The 19,031-nt window shown below is 41.4% G+C and overlaps 2 protein-coding genes across 8 annotated transcripts in view; one reads left to right on the top strand and one right to left on the bottom strand.

Annotated features, from left to right (window-relative positions):
- Positions 1–9,516, bottom strand: part of RPS6KA5 (ribosomal protein S6 kinase A5) — an 80,728-nt gene extending 71,212 nt beyond the window's left edge. For 3 of the 4 annotated variants that reach the window (XM_030484698.2, XM_030484699.2, XM_030484703.2), the window contains exon 1: positions 8,960–9,516. In XM_030484698.2, coding sequence (XP_030340558.1) covers positions 8,960–9,032 — 73 coding nt within the window. In that variant the 5' untranslated portion in view covers positions 9,033–9,516. Of the gene's footprint in view, positions 1–8,772; positions 8,792–8,959 lie in introns of those variants that run through there. The other variant, XM_030484700.1, reaches the window with a different exon arrangement.
- A 372-nt stretch (positions 9,517–9,888) lies between these two features.
- Positions 9,889–19,031, top strand: part of DGLUCY (D-glutamate cyclase) — a 46,869-nt gene continuing 37,726 nt past the window's right edge. Inside the window, exons 1-2 of one of the 4 annotated variants that reach the window (XM_032919893.1) lie at positions 9,889–10,207; positions 11,992–12,041. The gene's annotated coding sequence lies outside the window, so the exon portion shown is untranslated. Of the gene's footprint in view, positions 10,208–11,959; positions 12,042–19,031 lie in introns of all 4 variants that reach the window. The other 3 variants (XM_030483215.1, XM_030483216.1, XM_030483218.1) reach the window with 3 other exon arrangements.

Here is a 19,031-nt window from a genome sequence, read left to right as displayed (position 1 = left end):
CACTTGAGACATACAAACTCTCTCTCAGAATTACTCCTTATAAAGCAAGAAGTAGGATTATCTAAAAAAAATTTCAAAGCTACAAGAAGAGATTAACAATTCCTAGAAAGTGCTTCTCCCAGTGTTGCCATGGCTGGCAATGGCTTGCTCCACAGTCTGAGCTGCTGCATTCAGTCCATCTCTGAAGTCATGCCCTTAGAAACGCAAGCTGTAGACCTTGTGCCTGTACCACGTGCTTTCCGATGACGCTGCTAGAGTAGTTCTTTGTCTTCATCTGCTGAAATCAGGTGCAGCACTTCCTGACATAGTAGCTGAGATGAGGTGCAGCTTCTCCAGGATGAAAGTTGCCATACCAACATTTCCTTCAGCTTGCCTTCAGAAGTATAAATCCCAAAGATCTGTATTCAAAGATGCCAAAGACTGTATTCACCAGTCACTCCCCAGAACCCAAATGACCGCTGCCAGAGGACCTTTCACAAGGAATGATTTCTGCAATTCCAAGACAACTGTTCCAAGCTAGAGAGGCTTTAAAAGATTGTGCTGACAGAAGAGTGAAAAGATTGGTATCAGAACCTGAACAAAAATTGCCTGTGCAACCTGCATGAAGACAACATATCCGTCAAGAGTGCAACAGGATTTACACTCTAGCATCTAGCCAGCAATATTTCTAGCAAATAGTATAACAACATTTCAGTGTACACAAAGATGCCATTCAGAAACAGCAGCTTTGGGAAAGGTCTTAAATCAAGAACTGAGCACAAGGAAAGCAAATTTGGAAATAGAAAATGTACTTCTTCATGCCCTTTTTTTTTTTTTTCCAAGTCTGTTGATACATAAGCTGAAGAGTACCAAGGAAGGGAACTAAGCTTGGACAGGAGGAAAGTACTGCCCAAGTCAACAGGACGAGAGTTATTTCACAAATGATCTGAAGCTACAAATGACACAGCAGTATAAAGGAGGATGGTACATCATGGGGAAAAAAAAACCAAAAACAAAACAGCAGTAAGCTGAGGGGATCCTCTAGGAGACAAGCTAACTGCAGAGATGCACAATGAGAAAAAGTTTCCACTTACTCATGCTTCACTCTAATTCACAGCAATCAGCACTGGACCAACACAGTAAGGAGAGTATGCAGGTGAGGACAACAGTGAGATACAATAGATCAACCCAGAAACAAAGACTCAAGGGGATTGCCAAGACATCACAGCATCCATAAAAACAAAGAGGAAATGGTGGTACTATTCCATTATGGACAAAAAGAAGGTAAAATAGGAAGCAAATATCTAGAAATATTCCCACCGCGAAGACAAACCTCCGCATGCAGAGACACCAATGCATGAAGATCAGTGGTGGTGTTCTCAGACGCCTGGAAGCAGGACAGCCTGCTTAACTCTGGAAACCAGAACAAAGTATTTCTGCTTGACGGAGGATCTCCAAATGACATAAGAGACATGACTGTTGCCTGCACTGTATCTGTAAACTAAGAACTGTGAAAGCTGATACTGTGCAATTACCCTATTTGCTTTTAATTGTACATTTATGATTTCAAGAAACAGTATTTCAACAGTGGTTGTTTTCAAACTAAGATATGCTGTGTCCTCTGTTTCTGGACTTGATAGCATACAGGTTTTTGAAGCAGACAAGCACAACTAGAGCTTCCTCTACTGAACTAGATCAAGCAACCTTCAAAGACAAGCTCTGCCTGAAAGCTGTGACTTGTCTGCTATTCTCTGCAACATGAAACCATCTGTTTTATTGAGCAGAACAATGAACCTCAGACAACTTAAAGAAGAAGAGAGAAAGTTAGGAAAACAGGACAGCAGACATTCTGTAGTATTAGGTGTCCAGTGCCTTGTACCAACATCAACTTGATTCTAACCCGTTACTTTAGAGAATGGCCCATCTTCTCTCACCTAACAGATCTATTTTAAGTCACTGCAACAAAAAATAGATGCTGATTTCAGTTATATGAACACAAATTTGAGATTATCCCTTACTCAGAGTGAGGAGTAGGTGCTTTTCCTTGAAATTAAGCAAAACTGGCACATTCGGGAGGGGGCAGGGTGGTGACGACAACAACGGGACACCAACACAAAGCCACCCTGTAACAGAAACCACACAACTATTGCTACACACTAAAGAAAATGCATCTAGGATGTTATACTAATTTTCTGCTATATATAAAGTTATGCTTTGATTGTAACTGGTTACAGCAACTGAGAACTATTTGTAAAGGGAATTGAAAAATATTCCACAGTCCTTGAAATCTGACACTACATCACCAACTAGTATTTGTCATGTCACTGAACAAGAGTACCATTTAATCAGGTCAGGGATCTATCTTACAAACTTAAAATGGAATTTAAAAAGCATATCATCTCAAGGACTACCTGCATTTTTCTTAAGCCAAATGAAGAATTGGGAGCAAAAATAAAACATGCACACAGTTCTGAACTCACACCAAAGAAGAGAAAATGTAATTCATGTTACTCTGAACCCTAGCATCACAACTAAATAACTGGGGTGACAACTGTTCATTCTCTATAATACTAGATGCTTAAGACAACGGCCATCTGAACTGATAAAATATTCAAGATCTCACAAAGCTGCTGATCCCATTCTAGACGGCCTGGAAGCTAAAACGTTACACAGCCAAAGATGACAAAGACCTCTGAAGTATCAGCTAAGTGGAATACATTATGTGGAAATTTGGAAGCAAGAAATGCTGCAGGGAACATGACAGGAAACTATCATTACCATTATGAAAATAGACTGAAGCTGCAGAAAACTATCCTACCAAATTTATCGTTTACACATCAGAAGCTGAAATAAAGATAAAACTGCAGACATCAGAGATTAACAATCCTGATTTACAATAGTCTGAACTGGAAAATGCTCCATGTTAAGATCTATTTGCATTCACAGGCAGTGGCCCTTTTGCTATCACAGAGGCGATTTTGCTATAAGGTTTAACATTACCGTGAGATGAATCACTGTGAGGTCACCAAGGTTCAACCTAGAAGCACCTCCATGGTTAGCTAGAAGCTTAATGTGTCATAACACTATATATCACATTGTAATCAAAAAAACCCAAAATGCAATTAAGCAAGATACTAATGAATAAAGCTGGTATAGATAATCTAATGCTGAACAGAGTTAAATCAGTCAGATCAAAATAACAGCTATCTAAAGATTGTGCACAGCTTTTCAAACAAGAAATTATAACTAAAACAAATTAACTTTGGTCTTCTCTATCATCAGAAATCAGTACAACACTTAAAAAAAATACACTTTATTCAATCACAGATGCTTTGGAAACAGTGTTAAAAATAACAGAATGTCAATTATCATCAAAACAAGAGCAACTGACGATTTAAATGTTGATGGAAGGTATTTACATATTAGTCTACGCAGACATTAACCAGGAAACTTAAGAATTATCTTCAGAATTATCCTCTCTCAGGTAAAGCTTTTATAACCATCTGTCTAAGCCAGTATGAAATATTTTGACATCAACAAAAAATGGGAAGAGGAAACAGTCACAATAGATCACAAAACACAAAACCAGCAAATAAAGTGACCATGTGTAACATGAGTCCTTTGTAAAGGAGGTCATCTGCCTATCTATAGAATGAGTCAGAAGCAGAGCTTGCACCTCATCATCAGGATTGTATAATGGGAGGGGGGGAGGGTGTGAGGGGGGAAGAGCACATGCAGGAGAAAGAAAGAATGTCTACCATAAGGTATCAGATGATGACAAGCAATGAGGGGATCCAGCAAATATTTACATGAAGAATATAGCTGCAAATCACACTCTCAGATAACCAGGCTTTCTCTTACGTTTAAACAATTCTGGCAAGTGTTTTATGAATTGCCTCCTGAATAAAATCCTGAAATGTATTAAAGCAGTACAGGAGTCTCCCAACTCTTTTGCGGAATCCAGCATGAGCTTTTAAACCATCACATTTAGAATACATTGGAACAAAGGTAAACAACAGGCTGACAACAACTGCGACTACTAGTCCTCATCTACATTAGACGTTTTATAGAATATCACTGAAGCAATGACAGCAAAATAAGCAATGGTATCAGGCCCTTTTACAAATCATATTAGCAGGTTTGTTAGACTCCAAATCCTGGGGGGTGGGGGGGGGTGTGTGTGTGTGTGTGGAAACAAAAACCAATAGATCAATAGTCATTCTTCCCCTTGATAACCAAAGTGTATCATAATCAAAGTTACCAGAAGATACTAACAATAAATTCTTACAGTACAAAACATTAAGAAGAATTGATTCTGTAAAGAGTAAAAACTAGAGATTTAAGTTCTAATAAGGATGATTCATAAAGTTAGTCTCTTAAAACACTCTTCATACTTCCCACAGCAATGGAAGCACATGTATTTTAGTGCTCAAAAGCGAAAAGTAGAAGTAAAAGCAATCCAAGTTTTGAAATAGTCAACTATTAATATCTCCTGATATCTAAACAATACCCAGAATACAGTCAAATTTTAAAAAAAGTGTCTTACACAAAATTGTATTCTAAAAGTATCTTCAAACTTTCTTAAGAACATTTCTTTTTAAAAATAAAAAATAGAGTACTGTAGAGGTGCCAGATATAGCTCCATAGCGAAGGCTGACTACTCTATTTAATGCATGATTCATCATGTTTTTTAGCCATAGGAATTTTCACAATGCCTTACGATATAACACAAACCTTACAGTTCACAAATAAATCTACTCTAGTTTACATTCTCATTCAAGGAGGAGTAAATAAAAATTTGCAATATTAAACCCTTCAAAAAGTCCATGAATTTATGGTCTGAAACCTTTTATATTTTCATGCTGAATTACAAGTTAGACTATTTGACTGAAGCAGAAGTTCCAAATTCTTCTGCCTCTGGAGCCTTGCAGCCCATTGCTATGTTGACTTCTGGGCTGTACATGCCTTTTTGCATGTCACGCATTCAGACAAACTGCAAACTAAAACAAGTTCTTTAGCTCAAAGTTTGTGACAATATTAAAATGAATCCACTATCCTCTTCAAAACGGACTTGCCAAAAAGAAAAATGTCGTAAAGCCAAAAAAGAAAAAAAAAAAGAAAAAAATATACATATACACAGCCTATCACCCATGCATTCATGGAATATCTCAGATATTCCCTTCGAGATCCCAGTTTTGGTTATCTCTGCCTCTCACTGGGCAAAGCAGGTAGTGCGCATGCATGAGACACACACTGAAGGTTAAGGATCCTTCAATCCTCATTTTATTTCTTTTCCCCAAAAACAAGAGCTACGACAGAAGTCAAGAGGAGATGGGACAAAATCTCATTCTTAACAGTTTTATTTCCTTCTTATCTGCCTGCATCACAGTTTTTGTTCCTTCTCTGCCCACATCCTTCCCTATCGCACAAAAACTCTAATATGTTTTACATTTACCATTGCTCAGTTCCACGGCATTACCAGTAAACAGAAAATGTGAAGAGGCAATGACATACCTTTTTCACTGTAAATAATATGAAACTTCTTAGGTCTCCAAAAAGAACTTGCACAAACTCTAAGGTTAGCCTTCAAAAAATACAACTTTTTCCTTTACAAGGTTCCAGAAATAGATGCTGCAGAAAATTTCTTTTTCTTAATATTTTCACTGGAGAGCTTCAGTGGGAAGCAGAGACAGTCACCACTTCCTACCATTTGATCTTTGGCATATTTTTATTTCTACTTCCTGAAAAAAGAAGGTGATTCCACTTTCCCCAAAAACTCATTTCCTTCCCAAAGTGAGAAAAGATGGTGACTCTTCTAAAGTGGCTGAATTACAAGGTTTCTATTGAGGAAGAAATGGTTTGTGTGACAGGAGAAGGGGGAAGGAGGGGAAGTTACTATATATATTAGGAGAAAATAATTCTTAACTGAAATGTGTCCTATAAGTCGCTGCTGTGTCTAATCTGCAAAATAACCAACTGAAGGAACAATCATTGAAGCACATGCATACATTAGAGCTTCCCCAGCAGTGGGGGGACATTCCTATTCTTTGCACCATGAAAATAAATAAATATATATATACACATACACAGAGCAGTGCCCAGTATCTGTAATACAACAAATCACATGGCATCTCAGAGAGACACTCAAGTGTTATGCACCACAGCTCCTTCCCTATCACAGGCCCAATCTGCATGCCTATGAAGTGATGTTTTTTCATTAACTGCTTTCTGGTCATGCAACACGGGAGTTTCAGGGCCCAAAGAATATGAGATATAGAGGCAAAATTAAGATTTACCTTACATATCAAAGCCAGCACTGTAATTTCAAAGTCAAAGTCTAAAAGAAGTCAAACCATGGTACGACAGGGTTAACAATCAGCTCTGAGCTGTGTAGAAATAGCGCTGCACTGCATATGCTCTAACTGTGCATTTTCATATGCCGCAATACTTGCTTGAAGGTAACAACAATCATCTGTTTCATTCTTGAAAATACTTGTTTCATCTTAAACTCAAGTTTTATAGTATGTTCACTCTCACTTGACTGTAATCAATGCCTGTGTCTAAACCATTTAGTATTTTTAGATCAATTCCAACACCCAAGTAATTGCAAATACAAAGTATAACTGTAGGTTCACCTGCATTAACTAAATGATTTGAATATATAATTTTTTGCACCTTGAGCTTGTTATCAAGAGGTTCAAGCAACAACTTCCACACCATGAAAATGTGACACTCCTTTCTCAAAGAAGCCACTATTTTCTACCACAATAGTACATTCTTTCAAAGCACTGTGGAAACTGACCTCTTTTTCATCTGTCAACTGACAGCTACTTTCGATATGTAATTCTAAATCGGGCAATTAGTCACAGAGCTATCACCATCAAAGAACACAGAGAGGAGAGGAACACTATAACCTAAACAAATCACACACTGAAAGGATATTCATGGTATACAACCTCAGTATTTAAAAATGAAGATCGTCTGGCTCTTGCATGTCCCCTCACCCTTCTTCCCAAAATGAAGCAAAAGTGCTGCACACTAACAATGTGGTGGGTTAACCCCAGCCAGCAGGTAAGCACCCACACAGCCAGACCCAGGACAAAAAAAACCTAAGAAAAATATCCAAAGTATCCTATATTTACATATTTCTGTATCAGCAGAGCTGACTGCAATTTTTCTCCCTAAACTATTGCATCTCTGTGTATTGTGTAGAGACAAGTTCTGAAACAGTATCTTGATACGTCTTGCATAGCAATGACACTATTGACATCTTTAGGAGTAGGAGTCTCCCAGGAGTACATGACAGAGCAGCTCCCTCCTCCACCCTAATGCTCCAGAAATAGACAAGCCATTGCTAGAAAGCATTTTTCAGACAGCAGAGTTTTCTAAATACTTAATAAGGAGAAGAGAAACAGGAGGGGAAAAGCAATTTATTCCTATTAGATTGAATTCTAGAAGCTTGAAAAGACACAAGCAAGGCTGAGAATTCTGAAATGTGTCCAGACTTAAGACCAGGATCAAAATGAAAATTGCTTGTTACGCTATATTAGACAGCTCTTTGTCTAGTTTGTGTGTATTCCTCAAACTATCTTTAAATAACTATCCCTCAGGGTATGTGCTGTCCTAACTTTTATAAAAAAAGATCTAGACATAGCTAGGTAAACACACAGAATAAATGTGTTCCGTTTCCTTTCCCCTTACTCTTTTTTAATCCTGCACAGTAAAATTTAGCAATACCCAACGAGAAAAGTATGTTTTCCACGAGTCTTTTGCTGCTTCTTGAAAGAAGGAAACTACAGTCCCTTTGGTTTCTGCGTAGCTATCAGGAAGACCGCCTTTTTTTTTTTTTTTTTTTTTTTTAAGCTGCAGTGATAGCTACGTTCCGCTGGGGCACCTCCGCCGAGCCCCGAGTGACAAGGGGACAGAAGGCTCAACGCGATCAAAGAGACCCAGCACTTGCCATCCCCATCGGCCCATTAGCTAATGTCAACCACACTAATCCGGGGGGCGGCTCTCTCAAACTTTTACGATGAACAGCATCACGAACAGCATTTACTTTTACTTCATCATGGAGAAAAAAGATTAGAGAAAAGGAATAAAGGGCATGAGTTATTAGTACCTCCATAGTTAACAGAGAACATACATCCGGATTATGTTTTACGTGCATTTCTAAATTAAAAGTAAAGTCTAGATTTAGTGCTGTATTCAAGTTGCCTGGAAACTTCTGAGAAGCACAGAGCACCTATTAAAAATATGTAAAGATCTTCCCCAACGTAACAACCTACGACAGAGCATTTCTGCTATTATCTTGAAAGGTCATATATATTTCATGTGTTGAACCACCTCTCCAGAGGGTCTTCAAGTAACTACTGGGCTACAAGATTAATAGGCTGAAAAGCCAGCTAACTCTGCGGCTACATGTTGGCACATTCCCCTCCCTACAATTCCGGCATTTCACCGAGGTCAGAGAAAAGCTGTCACAGAAAACGACATCATTTAGGACTGTAACAAACAGCCCTCCCCTCCCCATACTGACACAGCCATAAAAGTCAAACACACAAATTAAAAAAAAAAAAAAAATAAATAAAAAGGGGAGGGGGTAAAAAAGACTGTCTAACCCTCATCTCCTTCAAAAGCGCCAAATACCACTAGGGAAGCGGGACAGGGGATCTAAATACGCACAAGTCCAACTGAAATACTTTTTTTCAGAAATAAGAGACACCCCCCCCCCCGCACCTCACACGCCCCTGCCCATGTCTTTCAGCTCATCCTCTGGGGCTTTTTTTTTCTCACCGAGATTTCCCTACCGGTCCCGATCAACTATGTTGAACCTCCTACCTCAGCACTTCTTCCCCAAGTCCCGGCGGCCGGACCCCCCCGGCACCCCCCGCCGCCCTCCCCTCAGGCAGGAGCGCTCCCCTTGGCGCACCCCCCTCCCCCGCCATGACCTCCCGCGGCCGCCCCGGCCCGCCCCGCTCACCGTTCCTCAGCTCGTGCTTGACGGTGAGGAGCGGCAGCTCCCCCTCCTCCGCCGGGCCCGAGGGTCCCTCCATGGTCTCGCAGGCGGGTGCTCCCCCGCCCCTGCCGCTCCCCGTGTGTGTATGTGCGTGTGTGTGTGTGAGAGAGCTCGGAGGCGGGGGTATGTCACCTGGCCCGAGGCGGGTTTTATTTTCCAGGGGCGCTCTGGGGGAGAGGAGCCATGCAGGCGCGCTGGGGCGGGGGGCGGCTGCTCCCCCCTCCGCCGTAGGCGAAAAAAAATAAAACCCCACACCACCCGACAACAAACAGTTATTAAAATACAGGGAGGCACACGCACGTCGGCTTCCCTCCCCCGGCCCTCAGAGCCAGCCCATGTCCTTGCGGCTCCCCTCCCCCTTGCTCCGGCCGCCCTCCCCGCCCAACAGGAGGGAGCGGAGCCGCGCGGCGCCCGGCCGAGCCCGGCGCGGCCCAGCCGGGATAGGCTGCGCGACGCGGGAGGAGGGGGCGCCGGGAGGAGCGGCTCCTACTCGGGCGCTCGCGCCCCCTCCCTCCCCGAGCCGAGCGCTCATTGGGCGCGCGCGCGCCCGCGAACCCCAGCGGCTGTTGGGCAGAGAAACGTTGCACGTACCTCCCCCGCCCTTCCGCCGAGCGGCGCGCTCCCCCATTGGCTCAGCGGCTGCGCTAACCACTGGCTCCGGCCCCCCTATATCCCCCCCATTCCTCTACTCCCTCACCTTGTTTGTAAACATTCCCACCCGCCTCTCCAACCCCCCGCGTGGGGGCGGGCGCTGGGTTGCCTAGCGAAAAGGGAAGGCGTTGATTGGGCACTGGGGTTGGCAATCATCCTGTGGGAGCGGCGGTGGCCCCCTCCCCTCGGGTTACGGGCTGGTTCCATCATACGGGGGCGGGGACGCGAAGCAGCTGTGGGTATCCCCACTCGCAGTGGCGGCAGGGGGGAGCCGAGCAGAGCTGTAGTCTGGCGCGAGAGGATGCGGCGGCGGGATAGGGGAGCAGGGTAGTCTCTCGCTGAGGGACGCGACGGGGCAGGGAGGAGTAAGGCACGGCCAAAGGGTATGGGGGATGTGCGTTCTATGTTCCCGCTGAGCCTCCGCCTTCCCGCACGGCGCGGGCGGTGTGTGCAGGCCCACAGCAGCGGCCTGTCCGTGCGGGGCGGCGCGCCTCGCCTCGGCCCGGCCGCCTCACTGGGCTGGGGCAGCTGGAGAGCTGCCGCCGTCAATGCGGCACGTCGGTATGTCCGTCTTCAGGCCAGCGCTCGGCAGCAGGGACAGCGCCGCGGCTGTGCGGTTCGCGCTCAGCTCTCGCAGGCTACAGGGCCCCACAGAATAGGGTTGTGGGCGGCGGGGCCCGGGGCGGAGGGTGAGCGCAGGCCTGGGACCGAGCTGCGCTGAGGAGGTTGGGTGGGATTGACGCGCGCCGCGTCGCCCCTGGTGCGGCCTTCGCAGGGGCCAGGGGACCCGACGGCTCGGGCTGGGGGAGCAGGCAGCGTCCGCGGCCCGGCCTCGGCGCGGTGAGCGGAGCCGTCGCCTTGGGAGGTTGGAGGGTCTGAATTTACTGGAAGATAAACTAATCTTTATGATGGCTGAAAGATTACGAAGCAAAGAGGGGCTTGGTTGGTTATGTCGGCGCAGGACGTGCTTCTTTGGGGGTTTCCTACTTTGGTATGTTGTGAGGCGGGAGTGGGAGAAGGCGCTGGGCCACTGTGTCCGTGTACGCTGTTCACGTTGCACTGCTTGGGGCATTTTCCTTTGGTCCCATTAGCTGCGTGGGACACACTGTCCTCACAGTGGGTTTTGATTTCGTTTTTAAGGAAGATGTGTTTTGAATCATCTCAGTTAAGCTTCTCAGACTCTTGTGTTTTGGAAACAATCTGACATATTTAAAGCAGTCCACATTTCCTCAAGACATCACACAAGTCACTTTTCTCTATCTCTTAATTTACAGTAATTTCTGACTTGTTGCTTTTGAGTGCTATTTCTTCCTATCTTTTGACACTGTATAACAAGGTGCTAATTTGCAGTGCCATGTCACATACAGCAGCTGTGTTCATGCAGTGTCTGATTCTGGTACATCAAACATCAGTGAAATAAAATGTCTTCTGTTAATCCTTTACTCACATTACAGTATTACATATTTGTGTGTATATGTACACACATATATATAACATGTACATGTACGCATACACACATTTCTACGGTTTCCTGTAAGGAAATTAGATTGAACTATTTAAAATTGTTAAGAGCTTTCTATTACAGATTTGGGTTTAGGGTGTTTTGGTGATTGGTCTTCTTCACACACAAAGTAAAAATACTTTCCAAGGGTTTCAGAGTATTATCAGTAAAACTTTTTAAGATATTTTCCACTAAGCAGTGCAGGTGTTCTGTTGAAGTATCTCCCTGTAGCATATGGTACACACATAATTTCACTGAAAATGTCCATCCATGCCTTTCTGACAGTATTACATCAAGACTCTAAATACAGAAAGTCTGATCACAAGATGTTTTCAAATTGAAAAATAATTGATTCCCTAATTTTGTCACTTGATTTTAGAAGCCTGTCTGTTACAGAGATAGTAAATGTTACATCAGCATAATATTAAAATACAAAAGAGAAAATAATGAAAATATTAAAGTGATAAAGTTCATTGTTAAATATTTGCATCTTTGTAACTAACGGCTCCTTTATACAGCTAGTGGGGAGCATCAGTTTTACGTCTTTACAAGAAGTAACAACTACTTCTGATTATTCTGTGTCCCAGATGTTACATTTTAAAGAGACTGGTACTATATTTCATCCAGTGACTCGGCTAGGCTCCACTTTGGACTAACTGTCCCTGGCAGCTTCAGAAGAGAGAAATTGAAATTTGAGTCCACTATGTTCCTTACTAGCACTCAGTGTGAGTGGAGCTGGCAATGATTTCACAGTCCTTGCTAATAGTCTTGGTTTCACAGCTTGACAGACTTTATCTGCTTATTTGCCTCAGGCTGAGACCTCTTTTCTCCTTGGAAATTTCAGCTAAAACAGCTTTAAAGAATGAGGCCATAACCCTAAAGCATCAAACCAAGGTTAGTGATCCATTGTGGTAGCTGCTGACGATGCGTATAGCAAGATGGTGATTACCTTGTATATTTAGATTTAAATTATGACTAGGTTGGAAAGTACAGTTGCAGGTACTGGAAGTTCATTGTTATCACCGAGGGACCCACTGTTTTTCTTGCATCTTGGAAAGAGTAACTGAGCAACATGGTCATCTCTCCAGTGTTAAAATTTTTTTTGCAGTGGGTGTCATATCCAGAAACAGCAAAGCAGCCCTACTGAATGCTTGGACAGAATCCCACCTTTTGACAGACAAAAGAGCTATACTTGCACTGAAATACAAAACCTCTGTCAGTACCCCATGAGCACAGGATTATGCTCAAGCTTTCATTTAAACTGAACTCTTGGGAGCAATGGAGAATTAAATTTGATTGTGTGCTTGATTTAAGAGTAGACCTACCTTCAGTGGAATGGTCTAGGCTGGTTTCATTACCTCTGTCACCTTTGTCTTTGAAGCAGTATCACGTGGCTTTGTCTATGGTTGTAAAAGGGTACGGTTTTGCCAGGCTTAAGGGTAGGTAGGATTTACAGGTAGGTGTAAACATACAGGCTACATCTGTACCAGAAAATAAAGGAGATTAGGACTCGTTCTTTAGGTGTCAGGGCAAGTGGCATGACATAGCATGGCATCACTTGCATGTACACAGCTAAATTCTTTCCCCTTCAAAACAGGGTGTCCTTTTCCATATTGTCTACTAGGTTTATACAGATTGCAGTGTGTTACTGAGTTATGGTAGCCCCCAACTTTTACAAAGACATTGCCTGGAAGAGTACTAGTCAGAGGCCCAACCATTCCCGAAAGCATGCCAGCAGTCAGAATTATGGATAGTCGTGTGCCAACGCTCAAATTCTGCCTTTGTCCCATTTAAATCACTAACACACAGTCACAGAGTCAGATGAGGGAGGAAATTTGGCTTGAGCCTGCAGCCAAAGCAGGCATGTGAAAATACAGAAACGATGGGCTACAGATCCACAGGGAGTACAGAATGGTCTGTGAGAGATTCCTTTGTAGTTTGGAGAAGTAAAACCACCCTTGTTATGTAAGCTGTTCTAAAAGCGCAGCTCTGAGTGCAATTTAACTGACTGAAAACATTATTTTCATTTTAAATACTCATCTGTGTGTGTGCTGTGACACTGAACAAAAAAATACTGTTTGTATGATGTGCATTCAATAAATTACCTCTCCAATGAAAAGGAAAAATATTTTGTGTAAAACAGGATTTAAAACTATGGGATGATGCAGAGCCACTTTCCCTCCCTGGTGTAAATGTTTGGGTTTTTTTAAGTACCATTTTCATATTCATGTGTGTAAGAGCAACCTGACAGGTCAACCAACCAACAGTTCAGTGTTTGGGCTGAGTGTGTGCTGCAAGTTTTGGAACGTGGAATAACAGAGTTCTAAAGATAGATGTCCCTGCTCTACCCCACAACACAACTGTTCAAAAATATGTGTATTTACTTGCCATTCCTAATTGTGAAGAGAGGGAGGAAAAAATGTTGTGGGAAATATCCACATGGAAAGATTATTGAACTTCATTTAAGAAAAAGTGTCACAACATTTCCTTTTTGGTTCTAAAAGAGGTGGTATGCCAAGCTGGTTTGAGGGCTGAGGTGAAATTGAAATGCTCAGTGTACAGACTTCGAGTGGAGAAGAGAAAGAGAAAGAAGAAAATGAGTGCTGTAGCTGCATACTTCCAGGGTGTGACTGCTTTACGATTTTGAGGTGCTTGATTTACTTTCTCTCTGAAGGGGAGCTGCGTATGAAAAACGTAGCTTCTATAGGGCTAAAGTTGGTGGTGTCTGGTGCTTCCTTATGGTCATTGAATTGTTACAGAAATAGGTGTTACTTTCAAAGTGCAAATGTTGCAAAGCCCGATGTTACAAAATGTTCCCCTTAATCACTCCACAGAGAACATTTGCTCAGCAGGGGAAAAGGAGGATCAAATTTTGGAAAGCACAAAATGAATTTAAGGAAGAACTCCCCGTGAAAGACAGTCATGACATGAAACAGCTTTTGTATGAGGTTTTAGTACAGTATTAGTTCTGCTTTCTAGTTTACGTATGTTCTCTGTGTTTGGTTGTTTGGTGTTTTGGGTTTTTTTTAATCTGCAGTTGAATATTTTGTGCTTGGGAGCTGTCAGAAAAGTAGACTGGGTAGGTAAATTTGCTGTTTAAAGCATTTTTATATGAAACTGTTCTGGCCAAGAGTTTTATCTGCCTAAACCCACTTATGTCTTACCATGAAAGGAGAAGTTATGCTGAGCATCTAAGCCTAATAATTCTCTTAACGGAAGTGGTACGACTCTGTCAGGAAATTGATCATTTCTTGAAAGAGATCATATAAGTGAAGATGTGTTACTGATTCTAGGGTTACATCCTTAATTAAACCTAAGTCTTGTTTCAGTTACTATTCATTTATTTGCTGAAAATTCATTTGTTTATTTTTTCTTCAGTTACAGTAGTTACAACTACTATTCCAGGCAACAGTGTCAAAAGTTTAATTGTTAAAAAGCTACATGGCTATGTAAGAGAAACAATAAAAATATTTGTTACATTACTCACGTTCGGATGAGGAAAAGGATAGCCCCACTATCTATTAAAACAGAAATAGGAGTTTATTTCAATTTCTGATCTGCTTTAATGCATAAGTTAGGCAGAAATGGAATTTCTATTTAATACAAAGAATTGACTTTCAGATCCTAATCCTCACAATAATTTGAAATTATTTTCAAATTTGTTGGCAGAAACACAGAGGGCTGTTCTACATAATGGTATCATTAAACCTCTGAGTAATACTGATTGCAGTGTAATTAAACTCAAAATCCTTTTCAGAATACTCACACGTGAATCCCCATTATTTTGAAAATTGACTGTAAACTTTAGAGAAGGGGACTTTAGAAAGGAGCAGCTAATCAAGATGATCTGAAAGCTAGAGATGAGGAAATTAAAACTTTCAACTCAGCATGGAGACCATGAGTACATCCTGGTAGTTGCAGAAGCCATACATCTGCTCCACCCCCAAAGAAGGAAGCAAAAACAGAAGGGAAAAAAGTGATTAAATGGCAGAGTTTAAAGGTATGCATTGTAGTTCTTAAAAAGAGCCTATGGAAAAGGAAAAGAAGTGCTGCATAAAATAAAAGGGAAAAAGGCAGTTTTGAAAAGCATAAATGAAAACAAGTAAGCTCATTTCCACAAATGTTTTTCAACTGACATATTTAAAGATATTACATCTGTTAAATTACCATAGAGGAAAAAAAAAAAAGAAAAAAAAAAATTTGTATGGTTATTGATTTTGAACTTACTCTTTTAAATTTAAAAAGATAAGATGCTCCCATGAACTGAAGTAACATAAGAGAAAATCCTGAAACATAGATAAATTAAGAGAAATATATTTCAGATTCAGGTGGTATATCTCCTGGAATTTGTGAGGAACTTGGAGCTCCTCAGAAAAAATAAGAAAACTTCTGTTCTTTGAAGTACTGTATCAGGTGACTGGAAGGCACTTCTTAATATAGTGTAATATAATACTATGTACTACAATAAGAAGTTATTTAATATAGGTGATTTAATACAACTAAAAACTTCTTTGAAAGGACAAGGAAAATGTTTTGACAAAAAACTTGAAATATTATCTTTAGTTTTAAAGAATAATAATTAAAAAATTATAAAAACAGTAGATAAACATGATTCCATTAACACACACCAGAGGCAAATTCTTAAATTTTCATCCCATTCTGTTTTATGAGATACAGGATGCAAGCTAGGGTATGTCTAGCTCAGCATCCTGTCTCCAGCACTGGCCAATAGCAGCCTTCTAGTGTCACAGCAAACTGTGGTAAGAAACTTCTAAGGTTTAACCATGCAGTCAATGAATAAAAAGACCTACATTTGTTTCCTTTGACTTTGCCACTTCTAGATTCATCTGATGAGCCATAATGATTTCGTTTAAAAAGAGAGTAAAGAATTGTCACCTTTTATCTCCTCCATGCTTTTGTTGGATCTGCCTCTTTGATAGGCAAGCTCAGAATGTGAAGCACTAGTTCCCCCACTCCAGAATGTCCAGTAACATTTGCTGTAGGTACAGGTTATGCAACAGGGGCTGCAGTTCTTTGAGCTTTCAGTAATCCATGCACAGCCTAATTTCTTTCATTTTTCTTAGGTAAAGAGCTTATAGGGGAAACCCAGGGTTAGTTAGATGTTAGAACCCTCAGTTTTAGTATACCTGTTTTCTGATGTAAAGTGGTTGATGTGCCAGTCTTTCAAGAGGAAATCAAAACCCCAGTTGCTCAGAAGACATTTTACACTTCTTTTGTAAATTCCTCAGGATTTGTGTTTCCTCTGAAATGTTAGACTTCTATGCAAAGTAATGTCCCATTAAACAATTTTCCTTTGGCTGTCATTTATTCAGTCTGGCTAAGAGTGAAGTTTGGCATCCTCCTTACAACATGTCACATTCAAAGTTACTTTTCTGTTGTGACGGCTGGTTACCATATTGATGGGGAACATTACAGCAGTGCAGATTATTGACATTGTAAATAACTCCATTAACTCTGAGCTACTTCAATCTCCTCGCCCCCCAGCATTTTCCAGGATTTAAAGAAGATTAATACCACACCTCTCTCCAGCTTCAGAAGAATGCATTCCTATTCAACCAGTTTTTATTACACCAAATTCACCATATCATTATAGAAACTCTGTAGTAACTGATTTGCTTCCCATTGGACTCAGTGTTCCTATGACTCTAGTGGGAAGTCAAATGAGGCAAACCCCACAGATTCTTAGAATTACTTGTAATATGCAGAGAAGGTAGGGTGTGAATTCAACTTAATCATGCATTGTCTGAATAACATGTATCTGCAACATGGCTTTACAATGTCTTCCCATCAAAACATTTGGCTTTAGGTGGTACTGAGTTGTTGTGAGATGCTTTCCATTATTTTCTTAAGTCTTTAGATAAATAAGATGGTTAAGCTGTTCCACTGTGTGACAGTATTTTTCTTTAGAAAGCTATGTGATTGAAGACAGTAGACAAGCGTGAGGTACTGGTTTGGTTACATAAGACAAAATAATTGCTTTTGGATAACAAGTGATAAAGCAAGAGAATTATAAATCATTTGGGGTTGGACATGAATCCACTGCAGTCCTGGAGCACTACCCTTTGATGGATAGAGAGAAGATGAAGGGTGTCATGGTTAAACCCAGCCAGCATCTAAGCCCCACACATCTGCTTGCTCACTCCACCCCCACATCAGGATTGGGGAGAGAATCAGAAGAGTAGAAGTTGGAAAACAGAGATAAAGACAGCTCAATAGGTAAAGCAAAAGCTACATGCATAAGCAAAGCAAAGCAATGAATTCATTCACCACGTCCCACTGGCAGGCAGGTGTTCAGCCACCTCCAGGAAAGCAGGGCTCCATCACACAAAACAGTTACTTGGGAAGACAAATGCCATCGCTCTGAACATCCCCTGCTTCCTTCTTCTTCTCCCAGCTTTTATTGCTGAGTATGACATCCTATGGCATGGAATATCCCTTTGGTCAGTTGGAGTCAGCTGTCCCAGCTGTGTCCTCTCCAAACTTCTTGTGCACCCCCAGCTCTCTTGCTAGTGGGGTGCTGTAAGAAGCAGAAAATGCCTTGACTCCGTGTAAGCCCTACTCAGCAGTAATGGAAGTGTCTCTGCATTGTCAACACTGTTTTTAGCACAAATCTAAAACGTAGCCCCACGCTAGATACTGTAAAGAAAATTAACTCTGTCCCATCCAAAACCAGCACAAAGGGGATTTCTGCAAAAAAATATTACTCTCCCTGCTTTTGACAAACACAGAGTATTAATCCCTTATTTAATCTTGCGTTTCAAGCCAGACCAGGACCATGCTTTCTGTTGTCTTTTATGTACCCTTTCTGACTTCAGATGTCCCATGAAAGAGTAATCATTCCTCCTCTAAAGCAGCAGTTGCCTAATCTTCTCAGTGCCTCCCTTTCTCTGCAGAAGTAAATGCCTTCTCACCCCACCCACACACCCCAGGAGAGCAGCCTTCCCCCCCACTCCCTGCCTCTGCTACAGTAGCAGCAACATTGATTTGTCTTCAGTTACAGAGCCAAGGATTTTATTGTCATAGCTGCAGGTGATGCTGCACATCTGCACATCATCACTCGTCTCTTCCTTTTAATGCTTTTACCTGTCTGGGTTGAAGCTTAACAGTCATCCTCTTATGCAGTTGAAGCTTTGGGCTACAATTCAATCTATTTTGGCCCTATTGATTTGGCTGTTCTGTTTGGTTTTGGAAACTTTATTCCTGTTGCGTTTCTTAAAAGTCACCAATATAGAAATCATACAGTCTTATTAAAACAGAGCCTTGCCTAGAATAACAATAAACCCCAAACATTTAAAGAAATCTGCCTATCTTATTAATAATCTTACTATCCCATGTTCACAGAGTGTTCGTTGCTAATCTTTAGCTATATACTTTGGAGAGGTTTATCTCTCATCTTTCTTGGTTATTTGCTTGTCTTGCATCTACCTATTAAGTCAACATACTCATGCAGTAAATACACCAGCAGTCAAGTTACTTACAATATTCATAAGCTGTTTCAAAGAAGCCACAAATGTATTCTGATTTATTACGAAAAGGTCTAATGAATTATTTCTAAATGTTATTTTATAGGTGGTATTGAGGTTATTTTCAGCAGAAGTTTCAATCTATAATTGAAAACATATGCTTATGGTTTTAGTCACAGGACAAGTGCAGGTAAGAGATTACATCACACTGCAGTAATGCTGAAGAGCCCTTGCAATAGATTGGCACTGCTTGGTGCTGAGCAATATACAGACCCAGAACAAAAAGCTGCCCCCAATATTTCTCATTAATAGGCTATGATGAAAGCTGTTTTAGCACAACTGAAAACTGGGAAAACTTTTTCACTGAAGCTGATAATTACTATAATGGTCAGAAATTAAC

The sequence above is a fragment of the Strigops habroptila genome, chromosome 4 (genome assembly GCF_004027225.2).
Source record: "Strigops habroptila isolate Jane chromosome 4, bStrHab1.2.pri, whole genome shotgun sequence".
Classification (NCBI taxonomy): domain Eukaryota; kingdom Metazoa; phylum Chordata; class Aves; order Psittaciformes; family Psittacidae; genus Strigops; species Strigops habroptila.
This window is presented reverse-complemented; position numbering and strand designations above follow the sequence as displayed.